The 19690-nt window shown below is 40.6% G+C and overlaps 1 protein-coding gene across 4 annotated transcripts; it reads right to left on the reverse strand.

Moving 5' to 3' along the window:
- Positions 1-908: 908 nt before the first annotated feature.
- Positions 909-18735, reverse strand: gtse1 (G2 and S-phase expressed 1). Of its 4 annotated transcripts, none has more exons than XM_023326619.1 (13): positions 18645-18735; positions 18299-18348; positions 18167-18224; positions 13419-14034; positions 13154-13315; positions 10278-10416; positions 9177-9560; positions 8969-9020; positions 7778-8002; positions 7453-7672; positions 4361-4477; positions 3959-4009; positions 909-1221 (listed from the first exon to the last, which is right to left on the reverse strand). In XM_023326619.1, the coding sequence occupies exons 2-13, from the start codon at positions 18315-18317 to the stop codon at positions 1135-1137; spliced, it is 2130 nt and encodes a 709-aa protein (XP_023182387.1). In that variant the 5' UTR covers positions 18318-18348; positions 18645-18735; the 3' UTR covers positions 909-1134. The 4 variants fall into 4 exon arrangements, with proteins under 4 accessions (XP_023182387.1, XP_023182383.1, XP_023182407.1 ...); XM_023326615.1 differs by having other exon boundaries at positions 10263-10416; XM_023326639.1 differs by lacking the exon at positions 3959-4009.
- Positions 18736-19690: the final 955 nt, after the last annotated feature.

The raw sequence follows: 19690 nt of genomic DNA on the forward strand, positions 1-19690 counted from the left end.
CCCAGATTTGATAACTAGTTTATAGCTATGACTAATTTAAGGTTTTTTGTAACTCTAGATTCATTTGTTTTGAGTGTTCAAACAGGAAAATGGGTTGTGAAAGAGAGGGAAGACATGTGGCAAAAAGTCATCAGACCAGGACTCTAACTTGTGGGTTGTGCATTTTACCTCGGCCTTATAGTTTCTTTATAGTTATTTTCTAGTTATAAAGAACCTGTGGTGTTCAAAAAGTCATTCCTCAAGGGCCGATATGATAACCTGCATGTTTTAGTTCTGCTAAACAAGCCATTTGATCCAGGTGTGTTGAACCAGGAAGAAAACTAAAACATGCAGGATGCCCTTGAGGACTGACTAAACTAAACCTTTGTGCTGACCCGTTTCTCTTACTGAAGTTTAATTTCTGTTCAGTTTAAGAAAATTATGGCACATCCAAGTTTTGATTTGTTCCAGGCATTTGTTCAGTGCTTGATTGGGTTCATAGTCAGCTTGTGACACTGATGTAGATCTGTGTATTATCTGCATAGCTATGGTGACCAATCTTACTATTCCTTATAATGAGGAATTATGAGCTGGTGGGAGTATGTCGATATTAAATAAGACCTGCTCCAAGATGGAAACCAGCAAATGATTTTTATCCTTTCCAATGAAAACTTCTTTAAGACTCAAACCAGACAAGTGCTGCACGGGTGTATCATTGTCTTCAATAATGTGTTGAGGTCAGCTTTGTCCAGTCCAAGAGTACCAGCACTGTTTCTTCAACAGTCCATATTTAACATAAAGTCCTGTACTTCTCCAGCTAGTCGTGTGTTTGGGCATTTAGTGATACAGTTGGCTGTACATTTATACGGAGGATTTTGATAAGAGTAAAGGGAAATGTTAAAAAACAGACTCAGCAGCACACGAGCAGAAACGTGACAGGTCGACAGTATTGACCAACATTTATTCAGAAAATAAAAGCAGCAAGGAGGAGACATATAAAAGTACAATCAGTTGAAATTAATAACAGCATTCTCACAAATATTTTTAATCATTTCAAACATAATCCTGTGGCTTACTGAAGACATCACTGACACTGATTTGACTGAGCCCTGGCTCTCAGTTGATTCAAGTTATTGATGGGAGATGTTTGGAGGATCAGAAGGACAGGTTGATGAGCAGAGCACTGTTCTCTTTTTTATCCTCTGGACTCCACTTGATAAGAGGAGAGCTCAGATCAATTAGCTGGAAAAACAAAAGATTCAAATATTGTTAGCACATCTTCTAATCAAACAGTGAGTCGGCTGAATTTACAAGTACAAATAAGACAGCTTATTTAGACTTACTTTCTTTCAAAGCCAAGCTGACAGGTAAGTTACTTGATACTATTTTTAGCTTTCAAAACTAAAAACAGCATTAGGCACTGAACCTTATGCCTTTGAGGAAACATATGAATGTTTTCATGCCAAACATGTTGTATTAGTTAGACACTAACTGAGGCTCTGTAACTAGATGAACCAAAAACACAGAAAGTTCAAAGCATACCTGATACTTGAAACCAGAACCACTCCAAAGTAGTATGGGTTATACATAATGAAGTACTAAGGCTATGTTCATACAGCAGGTATTGATGTTCAATTCCAATTTTTTTTGCATGTTCCATTATACTACAAATTTACCACAATCAGATTTCTGTATGAACTGTTTATGACCCCAAAGCATCCCGCAAGAGCAGAAGAACATCACACAACACCACACCATAATAATGGATGGAGGCATTCATATATTGATTTTAAAGTTTATTCAGCAATAGGAGTCGACAAGATCTGAACACGAAAGAAGCTAATAAAAGTAGCACCAGCATTTTGTGGAGTACTGACTGCAACTTCTGTAGAGATGTTTGTTTAGATGTGGAGTCAGACATCAATGAAATTCAACACCAGAAAACAGTAAATATAGGAGATGTTTAGGGGATCCTGCTGTATAACAAACAAGAAACAATCAGATGCAAATCTGATTGAGTTCCACATATGGAAGCAGCAGAAATCGAACTGTTGAAGGGCGTGAAATGGGGTGGATTGGAATTTCAGCCTGTCATAAAAAAGTCAGATATGGGTCGCATTGAAGCGGGGGCGAGAAACACCCCCGAAAAAACAAGTTTGAGTTGCATTTGCCTATGGTGTTAGCTACCCTTCACTTTATAAATGAGATCTTTGAAATGCTGGTTGAATTCCATTTATAAAGAAATCCCAATTCACTCCTTGGAAATGTGCATTCCATGTTTTTTTATGGATTCAGGGTAGACTATTAGATCACTCATAATTATGAATCATAAAATTTTAACATAAATATAAAATTTTATATATATATATATATACACTGCCTGGCCAAAAAAAAAAGTCCCCACCAAAAAATGGTCACACTCTCTAATATTTTGTTGGACCGCCTTTAGCTTTGATTACAGCCCGCATTCGCTGTGGCATTGTTTCAATAAGCTTCTGCAGTGTCACAAGATTTATTTCCATCCAGTGTTGCATTAATCTTTCACCAAGATCTTGTATTGATGATGGGAGAGTCTGACCACTGCGCAAAGCCTTCTCCAGCATATCCCAAAGATTCTCAATGTGGTTAAGGTCTGGACTCTGTGGTGGCCAATCCATGTGTGAAAAAGATGTCTCATGCTCCCTGAACCACTCTTTCACAATGTGAGACCCATGAATCCTGGCATTGTCATCTTGGAATATGCCCGTTCCATTTGGGAAGACAAAATCCATTGATGGAATAACCTGGTCATTCAGTATATTCAGGTATTCAGCTGACCTCATTCTTTAGGCACACAATGTTGCTGAACCTAGACCTGACCAACTGCAGCAACCCCAGATCATAGCACTGCCCCCACAGGCTTGTACAGTAGGCACTAGGCATGATGGGTGCATCACTTCACCTGCCTCTCTTCTTACCCTGATGCGCCCATCACTCTGGAACAGGGTAAATCTGGACTCATCAGACCACATGACCCTCTTCCATTCCTCCAGAGTCCAATCTTTATGCTCCCTGGCAAACTGAAGCCTTTTTTTCTGGGTAGCCTTACTGATTAGAGGTTTTCTTATGGCTACACAGCTGTTCAATCCCAACCCCTTGAGTTCCCTTCGCATTGTGCGTGTGGAAATGCTTTTGCGTTCACAATTAAACATACTCCTGAGTTCTGCTGTTGTTTTTCTTCGATTTGATTTGACCAAACGTTTAAGTAATCGCCGATCACGATCATTCAGGATTTTTTTCCGACCACATTTCTTCCTGGAAGACGATGGTTCCCCACCATCCTTCCAGGTTTTAATGATGCGTTGGACAGTTCTTAACCCAATTCTAGTAGTTTCTGCAATCTCCTTAGATGTTTTCTCTGCTTGATGCATGTCAATGATTTGACCCTTCTTAAACAGACTAACGTCTTTTCCACGACCACAGGATGTGTCTTTTGCCATGGTTGTTTAAGAAATGAGGAGTTACTCATTGCATCAGCTGGGGTTAAATAACTTGTTGCCAGCTGAAAGATAATCGCCTATGCAGTACTTATCCAATAGGAGGCTTGTACCTATTTGCTTAGTTAAATCCAGGTGGCAACTTTTTTTTGGCCAGGCAGTGTATTTCCTTAACGACTGAACATTCTTTTACAGAGCTGTCATAGAAGATGCAGATTACTAAAATCCATTCCATCAGGACAGGAAAGAGACGGAGAATTTTACACAATGAAGACATAATGTTCAATTTACAAGTACTTACCATTATTAGTGTTTATTATACACTTTACAGAATCCAAGTTTGTAACATTTCATTAATAACACTCTGTTAGAAAACTTTTTTCTCCTAAAACCCTTTTTGGATGAGAAATATTAACAGAAATGAACTGATAATGTCACAAAAATGTCATCAATTTAGTCAGAAGATCAGATTTCTCTAAATAAAATTAGAATAAAAACCTGACCTGATTGGGAAAAATGGATGTCACTTTTGGATTCAACGGTGCAAAATAATCCTGTTGAAAAAACATGGACAACTTCCAATAATTATTTTTTGTAACCCGGTGTTATTGAGATAATTATTGTTGAAGTAAAATATTGTGACTAATGACATCGAGCGCTGCAGAAAGATTAAAGAAAATACCCTGCACATTTTCATCATTACCATTTCAGTTCATTATATTAACCAACTGAGGCAACTATTTGCCATTAGCTTCTTCCAACTTCAAATTTCATGAAGGATTCAGTTGATGCACATTGAATTAACTCATGCATGACTGGTGCTGTACAAATCTAGTTGACCTAAAGGTGGACAATCAGAATCACTGAAGCTCAGTGAACCAAATGGTCAGACTGAACTGGGTTACCTGGGTGGTGGTGCAGCTCTTGCTGCTGGTGCAGATCAGGTCAGGGGTATTGGCCAGATCGATGAGGAGCTTCTCTTGGGGCTGAAGGCTCGGAGGAGGCAGATCCAGCAGAAGAACCTGAGGCGTTAAAACTCTCATGAGGTTTATTTACAAGGAGTAGATGGAGGACTGGAGCTCCATCCAGCCTTAGTGGAGGATTTTCAATCTTAAATGCTTTGAAAGGATTTCCAATGTTTCCAATCTTTTAAAACTCATTTATTAAAATAAGTAAAAATAACTGGTCTGTTAAACAAGGACAGTGGTGACTGGGGTAACGATTCTCATTTTAACAGCAGACGCCATCATGGGCTTAAGGAAAGTCTTCAAGAGATCACATTTTTAACACTTCTTACAGTTCTTATAATTTCTGGAGCTAAACTCGTCGACACCGTCATGACAGAATTCCTGAAATCTAAAGGTAGAGGGCCTCTGTTTCCCTCTGAAATATTGAATTGTGTGTTTGATTCTGTTACAACAGCTCATCAGTTCTGTTTCCCAAACGTTTTAACCCAAGTTGTTTGTCGCCATAATTTCTGGAAAATTTGCCATTGTGACATGCCTAGAGAACAGTAATTTCACACAGGCTGTATATTAGAAATCATTTTGGAATATATATGAATAGGCCTGTTGCGATAAACAATAAATCAATTAATCGTACAATAAATTAAACCTGTCGACGTCATTTTAATTATCGGCATTATTGTCTCTTCCGGCCTTTTTCTCTTTCTGTTAATGACACTGAATGAAAAAGGCTAAACTCCGGTGCTCTCCACTGACCGCCCCCCTTCCTCATTTCCTTAGTGTAAAGCCCAGCGCACACCAGTTGTCGGCCGATTGTCGGCCCATTTTCAAAACCTGACAGATCACACATTAGCCGACAGAAATCCTAGGTATAACGGTTCGATCGGGTTCGTTCCTGCCGTGTGGTGTCCAACAATGGGCACAAAATAATGGCTACAAGTCCAGTGAACTAATTTTAAAACCAGGTATTAATCAATGCTTTACTACAATCTACCTGCAATGGATCTTACCATAGGGACTGCTTTTCATTGGCTGATGCTAATTCTACGTGGTCACGTGTGTCGCCGTCTCACAAACAGACACTTCCCGTTAGCTAAGCACAGCATAATGGCAGAACTGATACAACTTCTACACCTTGAAGCCTGTCTGCTACACAGTCTTACGTTAAACAGATCAATATCCAATGTGTCTGTATCTGACATACACTAAAGATTTTATTTGAGCAGAAAAGGCTTTGGACTGTTAGCCACTCTAGCACTAAGTACAGCTAGTCAATCAACCATCGCTGTGTTCAGGGAAGCGCTGATTAATAACCGAGAAATAAATATCAAGCCTGGAAACTTGATATCGTAACGAACTGAATGTTATGTTTTTAACGTAATCTTTGCCCGTCTTTCGGGGCGCAGGCGGTTGCCACGGTAACAGGTGTGCTTAAACTACAAAGAGAGAGCGAGAGTAAAAAGTTACGAGTGGATTTGAGTTGATCACCTGTTTGGGTTATTTTACCTTTGTTTCCCTTTGCTGTGGCTCATTACAGCCACTGTAGTTTCTAAACGTTGGACTAATTACCTCGTTCGTTTGTGAGTTTACGTCATTCACAACAAACATCAAATAGAACAAATATATTTCATAAAATTTTAACAAACAAATGGCTTCTACCGTGGTAATTATGTGAAATTAAATTAATTATATCCCAACTTCAGAAGATCTGCCTTTACCTTTACAGAGCTCTTTGGTTCCTCCTATCAGTCTGTAGCTTCTCATATTTCAGTCATCAAACCAAATTTCAGATCTACCATAACTGACTGACCTGCTGGCCTCAGGTTTGCAACCAGCTTGTGACTGAGAAACCAGTAACCTGCTCCCAGATGATGACATGAACTTGTTAGTTCCTCTGTCCATTCTAGTAGCTGATATATTGTGAAAATCCGGTAGAAATGATGCACTAATCCAGTCATGTTTACATAGAAACAACGAGGCTTTGTTTGTGAGACTTGCGGTCACGTGGGTCAGTTGTGGGAGGAGCTTGGTAAGGTCCATGCATGTGGCTAGTGTCAGTGTAAAGTCCTGACTGAATGAAAATCATTAGAACCTATTTACCTCATGTTAACGAAGAACAGCTGAAAAGTTACCAGGTTTATCAACTGCGGTAGCAATTTAGCTCCAATTCCTCCCCTTGTCATTTCTATATTCTTTGCATGTTGAATAAACATTAATGTTGTTTCCACATATAATCTCTGATGTCCGCTGGACTTCGGGTTGCGCCGTGTCAGCTGTTTGGGATTCCCCTCTGTAATTTCCCCTCAGAAAGCACGGAGGAGAATCCGTGCTTTCTTATTGGCTACCTGTCACATTCAACAGGAGCAGCGTGGAGTTGCTCACGCTTCGGCTTAAGGAGGAGTTCATTTTGCCTGGGTGGACACAGAACGGATCCACAGCAAATTCAGTTTTCCCAGTCGGGAAAAACCCCTGATTTAGATCAGAGCGGCAACGACAATCTACCATAACACACCACACAATCTTAGAAAGACCAACGTTCTAAGATTGTCGGAAGGGAAAAATAGGAGCAAAAAATCATGTAGTGTGAATTATTGCATCAGGTAGTCGATGTGCCCATTTTCTCTATTTAAATCTAATTATTACTGAAGGGCAACATAATATACAGACTTCATAATCTGCACTCTTTTGGTTGAATGCAGTATTTATTTCCACTTTGGCTTTATGCTGTTTAGTTTTTATTCAAGTGAGTTTTTTGTTCATGGAGACTGAGAATCCATTTTATTTTTGTTTTTGGTTGTTTTGTTTATTTTGTTTATCAGCTCCAGTGTTTAGTGTTCTTTCGCATGCATTATTACATCATTTCCATTAAATCAGTGTGAAAAGGTCTTCAAACAATATTATCGTTTATCGCAATAATTTTTGAGACAATTAATCGTTCAGCAAAATTTGTTATCGTGACAGGCCTAGATATGAATCATAACTAGGGAAGTTGAGGAGAAACAGGAGCCTGTGACTTCGGGTTATAAACGAACCTCTTGGGTTGTGGCTGCGCTCTCCTCCGTCTCCTCCAGTTCCACCGGATTGGGAAGCGTTTCGCTCACCGTTGACGCTCCAAGATCCGTGTTTTGTGTTTGCTTGGTCTCTGGACTGATGGAAGGAAGGATGACGGGAGGCTCCTCCTCTTCCAGACAGAAAGCCTGGATGTCAGGGCAATGAACAGGCTCTTCCTCTTGTTTGTGTTTTGGAACCAGGCTACAGAAAAATACCACACAAACAGTACAGTGATTGTTTTTGGAGGACGGATTTTTTGGAGGATGAGGTAGCCATCTCCCCTCTCACATATTTCCAGCATCTCACCTACACCTCTGTTGTTTCTCTGCTGAACTCGGAGTGCGAGGGATGCTGGAGTCTGACCTAAATGGCGTCCTGAGTGTCCTGTTCGGATTGGAGGGGGGCTGGAAGGTGGAGGGCCTGCGCTTAACCGGGGTGGGTAGGGCAGAAGGGTGACGTGCAGCCACCTGCTGAAGCTTACTGCTGCCAACAGAGGGCATCAGAGAGCCAGCTGACAGCTTCTGAGGACGACTGTGAGAGAAAAACTATTACATATTAACTGAATAATAATCAGACCAAAACCTGCACTCATATGTACATAACAGTCGGGGCTGATAGAAAAACTGCAGCAGGTAGCAAACTCCTATTTTTCATTCAGAAAATCTGATCACTCCAAGCAACTAGAGTAATTTAGTTCTTCAAGAAAAGCAAAAAGAATTAGAATCAATAACTTTAAAAGGACGCATAGTATATAAAATAAACTTTTGTGAGCTTTGCATCATGTTATAATGTTATTTCCTCATAACAAACATATCTGGAGCATTGCCTTGATTCCTTCATGTATGTTTGAGAAATCCTTTAATCTCCATGGCAACCACTCAGGGTGGCTTAATACATGGCCTCAAAAGCTCCACCTCCCGCTTCACAGAGTCCTGCCCCTCCCCACTCAGCTGCTCCAGACTAGCAGCAGCAGCCATTAGCAAACACCTGTTGGAACTGTGAGCCTGCTGCACTTGTCATGTGGATGTCCTGATACGACTTTTTCATTTCCAATACAGAAATTATAGACAGATATTGTAACTTTCTCAGTTACTTAATACAACATCAGCAGAAATCGTTCTTGCTTACTTTAAGTAGTTTTGTATGCTGCTGAATTATGTACAGCATTTTTATAACAACATGAGGTAACATAGTTACATGATTGACACTATATTCTTGGAAAATACACCATACTGCCCCTTTGCAATCGTTAAATATGTAGAATCATTTCCAGTGTTTTCAGGCTTGGGTGGAATGTGAATTGTTTACTTGTAGTAGGCTTAGAAGTTGTACCTTTTCTCAAATTTTCTTGTTTATTTCATAACGATCAGGCCCCCAAAACTAAAGCAGCACACATTAATGAATGATGTCAGATTGATTTTTGTTTACAAGCCAGGCATGAAAATATCAGGACTCCCAAGAGTCATAATGGTGATTTAAAACATGGATGTGGTGTACCTGTCTGTGCTGCTGGTTGACAGCCGTTTTGGCTTCATCACCTTGGATACACCTGAGGAGGAAATTCCAGATTAATAAATTAATAATTACCTCACAATTTCCATAATCTGCCACATTTGTATATGAACGGAATATTTTAGCAGAAGATATAAAATCAGATTTCATAACTGATAAAACATCAGCCTGAAAGCCCAGCGTATGTTCTCACCTTCTGCATTGTCGGCCATGTTGGAGGTTGGATGAACCAATCCTCTGGGTTTAGATCTGGTCTTCACTCCGCTCTGCAGCCGGACTGAGCAAGTGGCGCCGACAGATCCGGTTCTCTTTGGGGGAGTTGGTTGGACTGGTGTGGACTCGGCTCTCTTTAACGGTGTGGACCTGGCAGCTTTAGCTTGTTCCGCATCAGGAGGCTTTTTGGCCTGAGTGGGCTGGGAGCGAAAGCCGGTTCTGGAAGAAAGCGGCTCTGCCGAGGCAGAGAGAGTGGACCGGCGAGGTCTGCTCAGACCCGGCTCCCTGCGGACGCTGCTGGGGGCGGGGCCAGAGGGGGCGTGCAGCGTGGAGTTGCTCACGCTTAAGGAGGAGTTCATTTTGCCTGGGTGGACACAGAACGGATCCACAGCAAATTCAGTTTTCATTAAAAAGTTTTGATTAAACTAACAGATTTTATCACTGCTGATGGGAGAGATGAGGCACTTTTTTTTCTTTAACCCATTAAAACCCATTCAGGTTAAAAACTTAGTTTTCAAAAGGAGCTTTGGCCAAAAGGCGGAAACAAAAACACAAAAAAATACACAGTTAAAAGATGGACTTTTAACTGTGTAAGCTATAAAAAAACAGAATCGACCTCAAGATTCTGTGAGATTAAAGCTTCTTTAAAGCTTTAACCTACCAAATCCAATTTCTCCCCCAGAACTAGAATAAAAATATACCAGTTTTCCTTCTACTTTTGGAATTATTTTAATTTTACCCATCTTAAAACATGCTTACTGTAAAATAAAACAGAAAAAAATAAAAATAGAAACAGGTCCAGAAGAGTTCTAAAATTTCTTCCTGTTGTAAGAAAGAAGAAACAAAACTTCAAAAAGAATTCTTACATCCACTTCATTACAAAGTATTCAAGATATTTAGTTCTATGGTGAAAACAAAACCATTAACAATAGTTGTTAATTGTTAAAGTCTATAGATCAGACTTTTAATTTCTGGTTTTCGATCAGGTACAGAGTCAGAATGAAACCAGGCAGCAGCTACATTTCCTGGTGCTTTTCTTCAAACATCCAGTGAGAGCTTAGCGTACCTGTATTTAGCGTACCTGTAGCCGGGGACTGAGATATGCTAGAGTTAAAGCTGGACAATGAGGATGAGGATGAAGAGGTTTTCCTCCTGTCTGTGACCTTCCAGCCCTGAACAGGTGGAGCTTTAACGCCTGAGAGCTTTCTCAGTCTAGCATTCTGTCAGAAGAGAAACAAAAAAATGGTATTTACACAAAAGATCAATGTAGATGGAAAAGACAATGAAAAAAACAAACAAACAAAGGCGTTGTAATCTTAAATGCAAAGTGTACATATTTATGAAAGGTTTTAGTTTTGGTTGATCTGACTCTTTTTTTCAGCGCCTGGCCTTTTTTGAGTCTGTGTACTAAAGTTAACAATTAATCAATTACTAAATTAGTTGACAATTATTTTAATAACCAATTCTTCGCAATTAATCATTTCAGCCTTAATTTCATTTCAGCATGTGCATTGATACAGTTTTTCTGACTAACAGAAACAACAATGGGAACAACAGTATTATGTTGGAATTATAATTACATCTTATCAAGCTGCAGCATTTTTTTTTTACTAATTGGGATTAAAAAAAATGCATAAAACGCTTATCTGACAAGAAATTGGAGGCTTCTTCAATAAGTTGTAATACAGACTGCAACAGGAGATCCTTCCAGCCCACTGCCGTCACCATCTGCAATAAGTCTTTAATTAAATGAGTTTCAACAACATTTAATATCCAGTTGGGTGCAATAAAGTATTTTTGAATTTGAATAGGCAGCTCCTTTAAGCTTCATTAGTCTTAGCGCCACACTGAGGAAATGTCAGTCGCAAGTGGGGAAGCGGGGAGGTTTTCATGCAAGACTGTCACTTTTCATGCAAGACTGTCACTGACAAAAAACACGAGGTCAGTGTGACTGTAGCTGAGTTAATTTTATTTATTTATTTATTTTTCTTATGTACCTTCTCAAAACACATTTTTGTTGAATTGACATCATGTCTGTTGTCACTTTTGCACTGCGGCAGGCTATTTCTGTTTTATACTGCTTTTATTTTTGGTTTCTTCTGTAAATATTGTTCTGGGAGGATGGTTATTAGTGTTGCACAAAGCAAGGTTCTGTGACGTAACTGCAGCAGCCAGGCAGAAGCTGCCTACCTGAGATGCTGGTAAGATGTGTGCTAATGGACCTTACCAAGCTCCTCCCACAACCGACCCACGTGACCGCAAGTCTCACAAACAAAGCCTCGTTGTTTCTATGTAAACATGACTGGATTAGTGCATCATTTCTACCGGATTTTCACAATATATCAGCTACTAGAATGGACAGAGGAACTAACAAGTTCATGTCATCATCTGGGAGCAGGTTACTGGTTTCTCAGTCACAAGCTGGTTGCAAACCTGAGGCCAGCAGGTCAGTCAGTTATGGTAGATCTGAAATTTGGTTTGATGACTGAAATATGAGAAGCTACAGACTGATAGGAGGAACCAAAGAGCTCTGTAAAGGTAAAGGCAAATCTTCTGAAGTTGGGATATAATTAATTTAATTTCACATAATTACCACGGTAGAAGCCATTTGTTTGTTAAAATTTTATGAAATATATTTGTTCTATTTGATGTTTGTTGTGAATGACGTAAACTCACAAACGAACGAGGTAATTAGTCCAACGTTTAGAAACTACAGTGGCTGTAATGAGCCACAGCAAAGGGAAACAAAGGTAAAATAACCCAAACAGGTGATCAACTCAAATCCACTCGTAACTTTTTACTCTCGCTCTCTCTTTGTAGTTTAAGCACACCTGTTACCGTGGCAACCGCCTGCGCCCCGAAAGACGAGCAAAGATTACGTTAAAAACATAACATTCAGTTCGTTACGATATCAAGTTTCCAGGCTTGATATTTATTTCTCGGTTATTAATCAGCGCTTCCCTGAACACAGCGATGGTTGATTGACTAGCTGTACTTAGTGCTAGAGTGGCTAACAGTCCAAAGCCTTTTCTGCTCAAATAAAATCTTTAGTGTATGTCAGATACAGACACATTGGATATTGATCTGTTTAACTAACGTAAGACTGTGTAGCAGACAGGCTTCAAGGTGTAAAAGTTGTATCAGTTCTGCCATTATGCTGTACTTAGCTAACGGGAAGCTAAGTGTGTTTGTGAGACGGCCACACATGTTGTAGCCGCGCTACTACGTAGAATGGGCATCAGCCAATGAAAAGCGACCCCTGTGGTAAGGTCCATGCTACCTCTTACTCTCAATAATGTTTATAACATTAAAAATAGTTCTCACAGTTTTGGTGCTGCATAAAAATATAATGTTAACTACTGTCTAAGTGTTTTAAAAACTTTGAGTTTGGTTAAAATTAAACTGTTACTCTTATAAAGTTTGTCTGAAGTTTTCCCTCCATAATGTGTTTGGGCCAGGGATCTGACTGACTGTGTGTACCATACCAGATGGTTGAGTGTGTTCCACACTGTGTCTTATATGAATACACAGTTTTCTGTTGTAGTTTTATATCTTATAATTTAATTACTTTATTACAGAATAGTAATAAAGACATTATGCATTCTTTTATATAAAGTAAGAAATTCAAGTTTTGTAATATATTTTTGATTTTTATTTATATTTTGCATTATGAATTAACATATTTCACTGATGCTGATTTGTACACAATTTTATTTTTCTTTATTCCATTTGTTGTTAATATAAAAAGGGAGAAGCTGCCTAACTGAGCTCCTGGGATCTGACTGACTGTGTACCATACCCAATGGTTGAGTGTGTCCCACACTGTGTCTTATAGGAATAAACAGACGCTGATCCTGATTCCAGTGTTGATCCTTTTTACAACTGTTACACGACCCCGCCGGATCGTAAAAAACTTGTGGGATGCAAAGAAAGCAGGAGTGTTGGGTCATGTGTTACCTTAGAGGGTGGGACCAGTGAGCATTTCCGCAGCAGACTGGAGTTGAAGGAGCAGTCGCTGGTATCAGACGCCATGCTCACTGAGTCAGACAGCAGATCTTCTGATGACTCTGCCTTGTTTCTGAGACGATAGGATGGGCTCCGCTTCAAAGATCCTGCAGTCTAAAAATAAAAAAAAATAAAAGCATAAAATTCTCACATGTCAACATCGTTCTTTTTTTGATCACTCTTAAACTGCTGCAAGACTAATAGAAAAGCCACTCACTCTGCTTGGTGGCTGGAGTCTGGTTTTCTCTGCTTCGCTGCTGCTGGCTGAACGGGAACCTGCCGGGGCCACTGGTTTACTTGGCAGTGCTGTGGTGGCCCCCAGCGCCGTCTTTCCTAGCAGAGCTGGTCTCGCCTGAAGTCTGGCTCCGACCATGGGGCTAGAAGTAACGAGTCTGGCAGCAGGGCGGCTGGAGCTGCTCCCTCTCAGCAGGTGGTGCTGGACGGCCGGTGGCAGCTGCTGCAGGGGACTGTCCTGTACGCAGAACGTCTGACGTTTGATGGGGCTGAGGCTGCTGGCAGTGTGATCCAGCAGTCCTAGTTTCACTTCAGTGTCCTGAATGAATTCCTCCGTCGTCGCCATGCTGTTCATGTCAACATCAGAGGCTGTGTGGGTTGTGTTGGTTTTCTGGACGTGTGGTTCTCTGCACTGCAGCTGGCTGGCGAGTCTGTGGGCTTCCTCACACACAGCTTCCAGCTGATCAGCAGTCAGTGGGGTCCAGACCGCCTGCACGTCTCCGCCACCTTCCTCAGGCTGGGAGGATACGTCAGTGGAAACACACTGCTCTGTGTGGCCCACAAACACCTCATCATCATCTTCTTCTTCTCCTTTGGAGCTGTCAACGACAAATATTTCACAAACACAGCTGTGATGAAGTGAAGCATGATGACAAAATTACACATGAATGTACTATTTAATCAACTAACACACAAAATAAAGGGAGCCGAACAGTTTTCTTTTACAAATGTGTTATTTACAAGGGATCAATAGCATAACCTGAAGGGGGTTTAAAGTTGTAGCATTAACTTTTACAAAATATGTTTTTTACACATTTGTTAAAATTGTTGTCATGTTGTGACAGCATAATGTTAGGTTAAACTTTATTAATCCCATAGGAAAATTGAGGTTATCTATTGCTCACACATTAATTCACATCCACACAGCATTAAAATCATACAGCTGGAGACATCCATAAAAGGTACAAGAATATAATAAATAAATACATTACCACTAAAAAGAGGTCTAGTAAAAGTGCCTAAATATGTTAAAATACTAGTTACCCCGTCTCCTTCCCTTTCCCTCCCACAGATAGCAGCATTATAAAGCCTAATGGCCTGTGGGACAAAGGAGTTTTTAATCCTCTCAGTTGAACAACCCAGTGAGAGGAACCTGTCACTGAAGGAGCTCCTCTGGTTGGAGAAAACAGTGTACAGAGGATGGCTGGTGTTCTCCAGGACTAGACTGAGTTTAGACAGTGTCCTCTGTTCCACCACCATCTCCACAGACTCCAGGCTCACACCGACCACAGAGCCAGCTCTGCAGATGAGGCGGTTCAGTCTCTGTGTCTCTCTTCCTTGCATTGCCCCCCAACAAACGATTGCATAGAATAACACAGTAGACACAATGGACTTATAAAACATGTACAGGAGCTTAGAGCACACATTGAAGGTGGCCAATCTCCTCAAAAAGTACATTCTACTCTGTGCTTTCTTGTACACATTATCTATATTGGAGAACTAGTTCAGCTTATTGTCTAGTTGTAGGCCCAAGTATTTGTATGTGCTGACCACGTCCACCTCTATACCATCGATGGTAGTAGGCTGAGGAAAGAGGGGCACCCTATGGAAGTCAAGAACCATCTCTTTTGTTTTAGAAATGTTCAGTTCAAGTTTATTCCTGTGGCACCAGGCCCCAAAATCCTTCACCAGGCTCCTGTACCCCCCCTCTCCACCCTCCTTTATACACGCCACAATGGCAGTATCGCCCGAAAATTTTTGCATGTGGCATGTAACTGAGTTGTATTTAAAGTCGGAGGTATAGAGGGTGAAAAGGAGGGGCGAAAGAACCGTGTCTTGTGGAGCACCTGTGTTGCTGGTCAGAGTGGTGGGCCTACAGCTCGCCATCCTGACAAACTGTGATGTGAAACAGATAATCTGTGAAAAGATCAATCTCCTCCACCTCCTCCCTGAGTCACTCCTGACCAAAAACAACCAATCAGAGCCAAGGGGAGGTTCTTTGTGCTGTCAATCAATCTCATGTACTTGCTGCTAAATGTGCTAATGGCAGAAATACCATGTACTGTTCCAGGAAAAACACTTGCTAACTAGCCTTAGCATTCACTACAGGCTAGCTGCAGAGTAGTAGAAAGAAAATCTCACATGACATTGTGACTGACAGCGCAAAGACCCGCCTTCTTTATGTGATTGGTTGTTTGTAATTAGCACTGGGAGAAGGCAGAGCCATACTGTCATGATATAGTGACATTTTTAACAAATGAGTAAAAAAAATAAATAAATAAATTCTATAAAAGTTGCATCTTTAAAAGAAGTTTTTACCCAAATATTAACAGAGTTATGCATTTGAGGATTTGTGGTTAGTTTTCATCCTGGGTGAATGCAATCAAAATTCAAAATAAATTCAAACCTTTGACTTTTACTAAAGACCAGCGGAGCTATATATTGATAGTAATAAATAGTTACATTATGTTTGAAAGTGCCTTTTAGGCATCTCAAGTTTAAAACAAACTGGAATAAAAGTACAATAAGGATGATTAAAAAATGCACATCAGTGAAAGCTAAGAAAAATAGACTAGGCTAAAACGGTGTTTTCAGAGTAGATTAAAACAGAACATCCAACAGAGGTTGGAGGGTGGAGTTGGGTTTGGTGGACAGGTAGAGCTGGGTGTCATCTGCGTAGCAACAGAAGTGGACACCAAATGTACCAAGTTTGTGACCCAGAGGTAGACAATAAAACATAGTGAATACCAAGACTCAGTGAATGGCTGGGAGTGAAAAGACTGAAATTGAATGAACCGAGTGCAGCCAGAAAAGTAAGATTTGACCCAGTCTAAAGGAGTATCTGTTGTCATTTTTATCAGAGCAGTTTTGGTGCTGCGATGGAGGCAGAAACCAGATTAAAACTCTTTATATAAGCTAGAATTTGCTTAGTGTAAATGCAATTGACTGACAAGAACTTTATTTTTTTCTAAACCAAGGTGAAAGTATATACTGAATAATAAATCCACTTTGAAAAAAGAACAACTGACAAGAGACATCCTAAGCCTATAATAATGATAGTCATGCCAATGATGAGTGCATGACAATTTCTTACTGGAACTTCACATTATTAGTCCACATCTGTTTAGCTATGCACAGCATTTCAAAAGAAATGATGAATACTAAGACTATTTATCATATGAAAATTACTGCAAAAACGATTACCCAATTTATCAAACAAACCAAACTACACTGCCTGGCCAAAAAAAAAGTCCCCACCAAAAAATGGTCACACTCTCTAATATTTTGTTGGACCGCCTTTAGCTTTGATTACAGCCCGCATTCGCTGTGGCATTGTTTCAATAAGCTTCTGCAGTGTCACAAGATTTATTTCCATCCAGTGTTGCATTAATCTTTCACCAAGATCTTGTATTGATGATGGGAGAGTCTGACCACTGCGCAAAGCCTTCTCCAGCACATCCCAAAGATTCTCAATGTGGTTAAGGTCTGGACTCTGTGGTGGCCAATCCATGTGTGAAAAAGATGTCTCATGCTCCCTGAACCACTCTTTCACAATGTGAGACCCATGAATCCTGGCATTGTCATCTTGGAATATGCCCGTTCCATTTGGGAAGACAAAATCCATTGATGGAATAACCTGGTCATTCAGTATATTCAGGTATTCAGCTGACCTCATTCTTTGGGCACACAATGTTGCTGAACCTAGACCTGACCAACTGCAGCAACCCCAGATCATAGCACTGCCCCCACAGGCTTGTACAGTAGGCACTAGGCATGATGGGTGCATCACTTCACCTGCCTCTCTTCTTACCCTGATGCGCCCATCACTCTGGAACAGGGTAAATCTGGACTCATCAGACCACATGACCCTCTTCCATTCCTCCAGAGTCCAATCTTTATGCTCCCTAGCAAACTGAAGCCTTTTTTTCTGGGTAGCCTTACTGATTAGAGGTTTTCTTATGGCTACACAGCTGTTCAATCCCAACCCCTTGAGTTCCCTTCGCATTGTGCGTGTGGAAATGCTTTTGCGTTCACAATTAAACATACTCCTGAGTTCTGCTGTTGTTTTTCTTCGATTTGATTTGACCAAACGTTTAAGTAATCGCCGATCACGATCATTCAGGATTTTTTTCCGACCACATTTCTTCCTGGAAGACGATGGTTCCCCACCATCCTTCCAGGTTTTAATGATGCGTTGGACAGTTCTTAACCCAATTCTAGTAGTTTCTGCAATCTCCTTAGATGTTTTCTCTGCTTGATGCATGTCAATGATTTGACCCTTCTTAAACAGACTAACGTCTTTTCCACGACCACAGGATGTGTCTTTTGCCATGGTTGTTTAAGAAATGAGGAGTTACTCATTGCATCAGCTGGGGTTAAATAACTTGTTGCCAGCTGAAAGATAATCGCCTATGCAGTACTTATCCAATAGGAGGCTTGTACCTATTTGCTTAGTTAAATCCAGGTGGCGACTTTTTTTTGGCCAGGCAGTGTATTTCCTTAACGACTGAACATTCTTTTACAGAGCTGTCATAGAAGATGCAGATTACTAAAATCTATAACCAGGAAAGTGAATGAGAGAATTTATTATTATCAAATAAATAAATGTACTTTATACTGAGGAGCTGTTGAGAACTACTGGGAACTGATTTGTTGCAAAGTCAAATTCAACCTGAGAAATACAACTTCTGCTAATGAAAGATTTGAGGGTTTAGAAATAAAAGCTCTCACCTGACAGGCGACAGGGACACGTTGAAGTCAAACTTTTCATCTTGCAAAAAGCACAGATCTGTTCAGAGGGGACAGCATGGTGAAAACAGCGAAGGAAAACGCATCAAGAGCAAAAAGCAGCAGCTGACTTACTGTGAGCTCCGCGGTTCATCTCGTGTGCTGCGGATTGACCCAGTTCAGATCTGCAGTGTTACACGGAACTGTGATATTAGACTGACATGACAAAACTTAAAAAGAACACTAACGGGTAGTTTAAACACGAATACTAAACACAGTTATTACATTAATGACACCAAGTGTTTTGTTTTCCTTTACCTCCAAGCGAATTGTACGTTAGCGTGCTAGCTCGTTTCCAGACATTATCAAGTAGTAACCGATATAAACAGTAACACGGACCTTTTCACGTCATTTTAGTCAACCGCAACACCCCATGGAAATGACATAACACCCGTTTGTTATCAACGTAAATCATACAAACCGTAAATTCCTCTTAAATGGTTTCTGTCCTGATTTAAACTTCCACTCAACACACCGAACAAATAATTCAAATCTCTTTCACTCTGTTCATGTGACAAAGAACGCTTCTGCTATTGGCTGAAAAGTTATGTGACGAAGAACTGAGCGGAATTGTGGGTTTGTAGTCCTGTTATTTAACCACAGACGAACTACAAGCCTAATAATATATAACTAGGTTCGAAACAGCAGGGATTTGTCTCCCTTCTGTTTAGACTGTATTAATTATGTTAACACAACTTGACGTCGTGAATTAATTCTTAATTTTTACTCTGTTGTATGTATTGTACTGCCCTCTCCCCTCACTGGAGGACCTGCACAGCGACCGCTGTCTAAGAAAAGCACAACACATCACAAAGGACTAGTGATGTGTCGGTCGCGAACGATCCGGCTCTAAGAGCCGGCTCTTTGAAGTGAACGATTGGAACCGGCCCACAATGGGAGCCGTTTTAGGATCCTATTTGGGAGCCGTTTTTTTTTTCTACAGTATATCGCTGTCTCTCCGCCTCCCTGTCGTTGTGCTTGTGCTCTGCAAGTGCCAGAGACGATAGTTTTTCCCCACATCGTTTTTTTTTTGTCCTGCGGTACCTCGCTGTCTCTCCCCCCCTTCTCCCTCTCCTTGCGGGTTTTGCTCTTCTGTCAGTGCTAGAGCGGAGAGTTTTTTTTCCCTCGGTCGGTCCACTGCCCTCATGTCAAGCGTGTGCTCCACACATCTGACCAATCACACATAGTTTCAATTAATAATGTGGCGTGAAAACACTAAAAAAAAAGTTTATCTCCACTTTTTTTGTGGAAACGGCAGGCAATTGGCCAAGCTGTATAGCGTTCGTTGGCAGGTGTTTATGTACAGACACTCACTCAGCGGTCAAGAAGCACAGAAAGAAGGGGAGTCAGTGTGAGAACTGAATAGGTGAAAATAAATGAGTGACAGAAAACGGAGCAAGATTTGGACTCATTTTAATGCTACATCAACTCCAGGGCAGAGTGCAGACTGTGCAAAGTCAGCATTTC

This window comes from Xiphophorus maculatus, chromosome 2 (assembly GCF_002775205.1).
Source record: "Xiphophorus maculatus strain JP 163 A chromosome 2, X_maculatus-5.0-male, whole genome shotgun sequence".
Classification (NCBI taxonomy): Eukaryota; Metazoa; Chordata; class Actinopteri; order Cyprinodontiformes; family Poeciliidae; genus Xiphophorus; species Xiphophorus maculatus.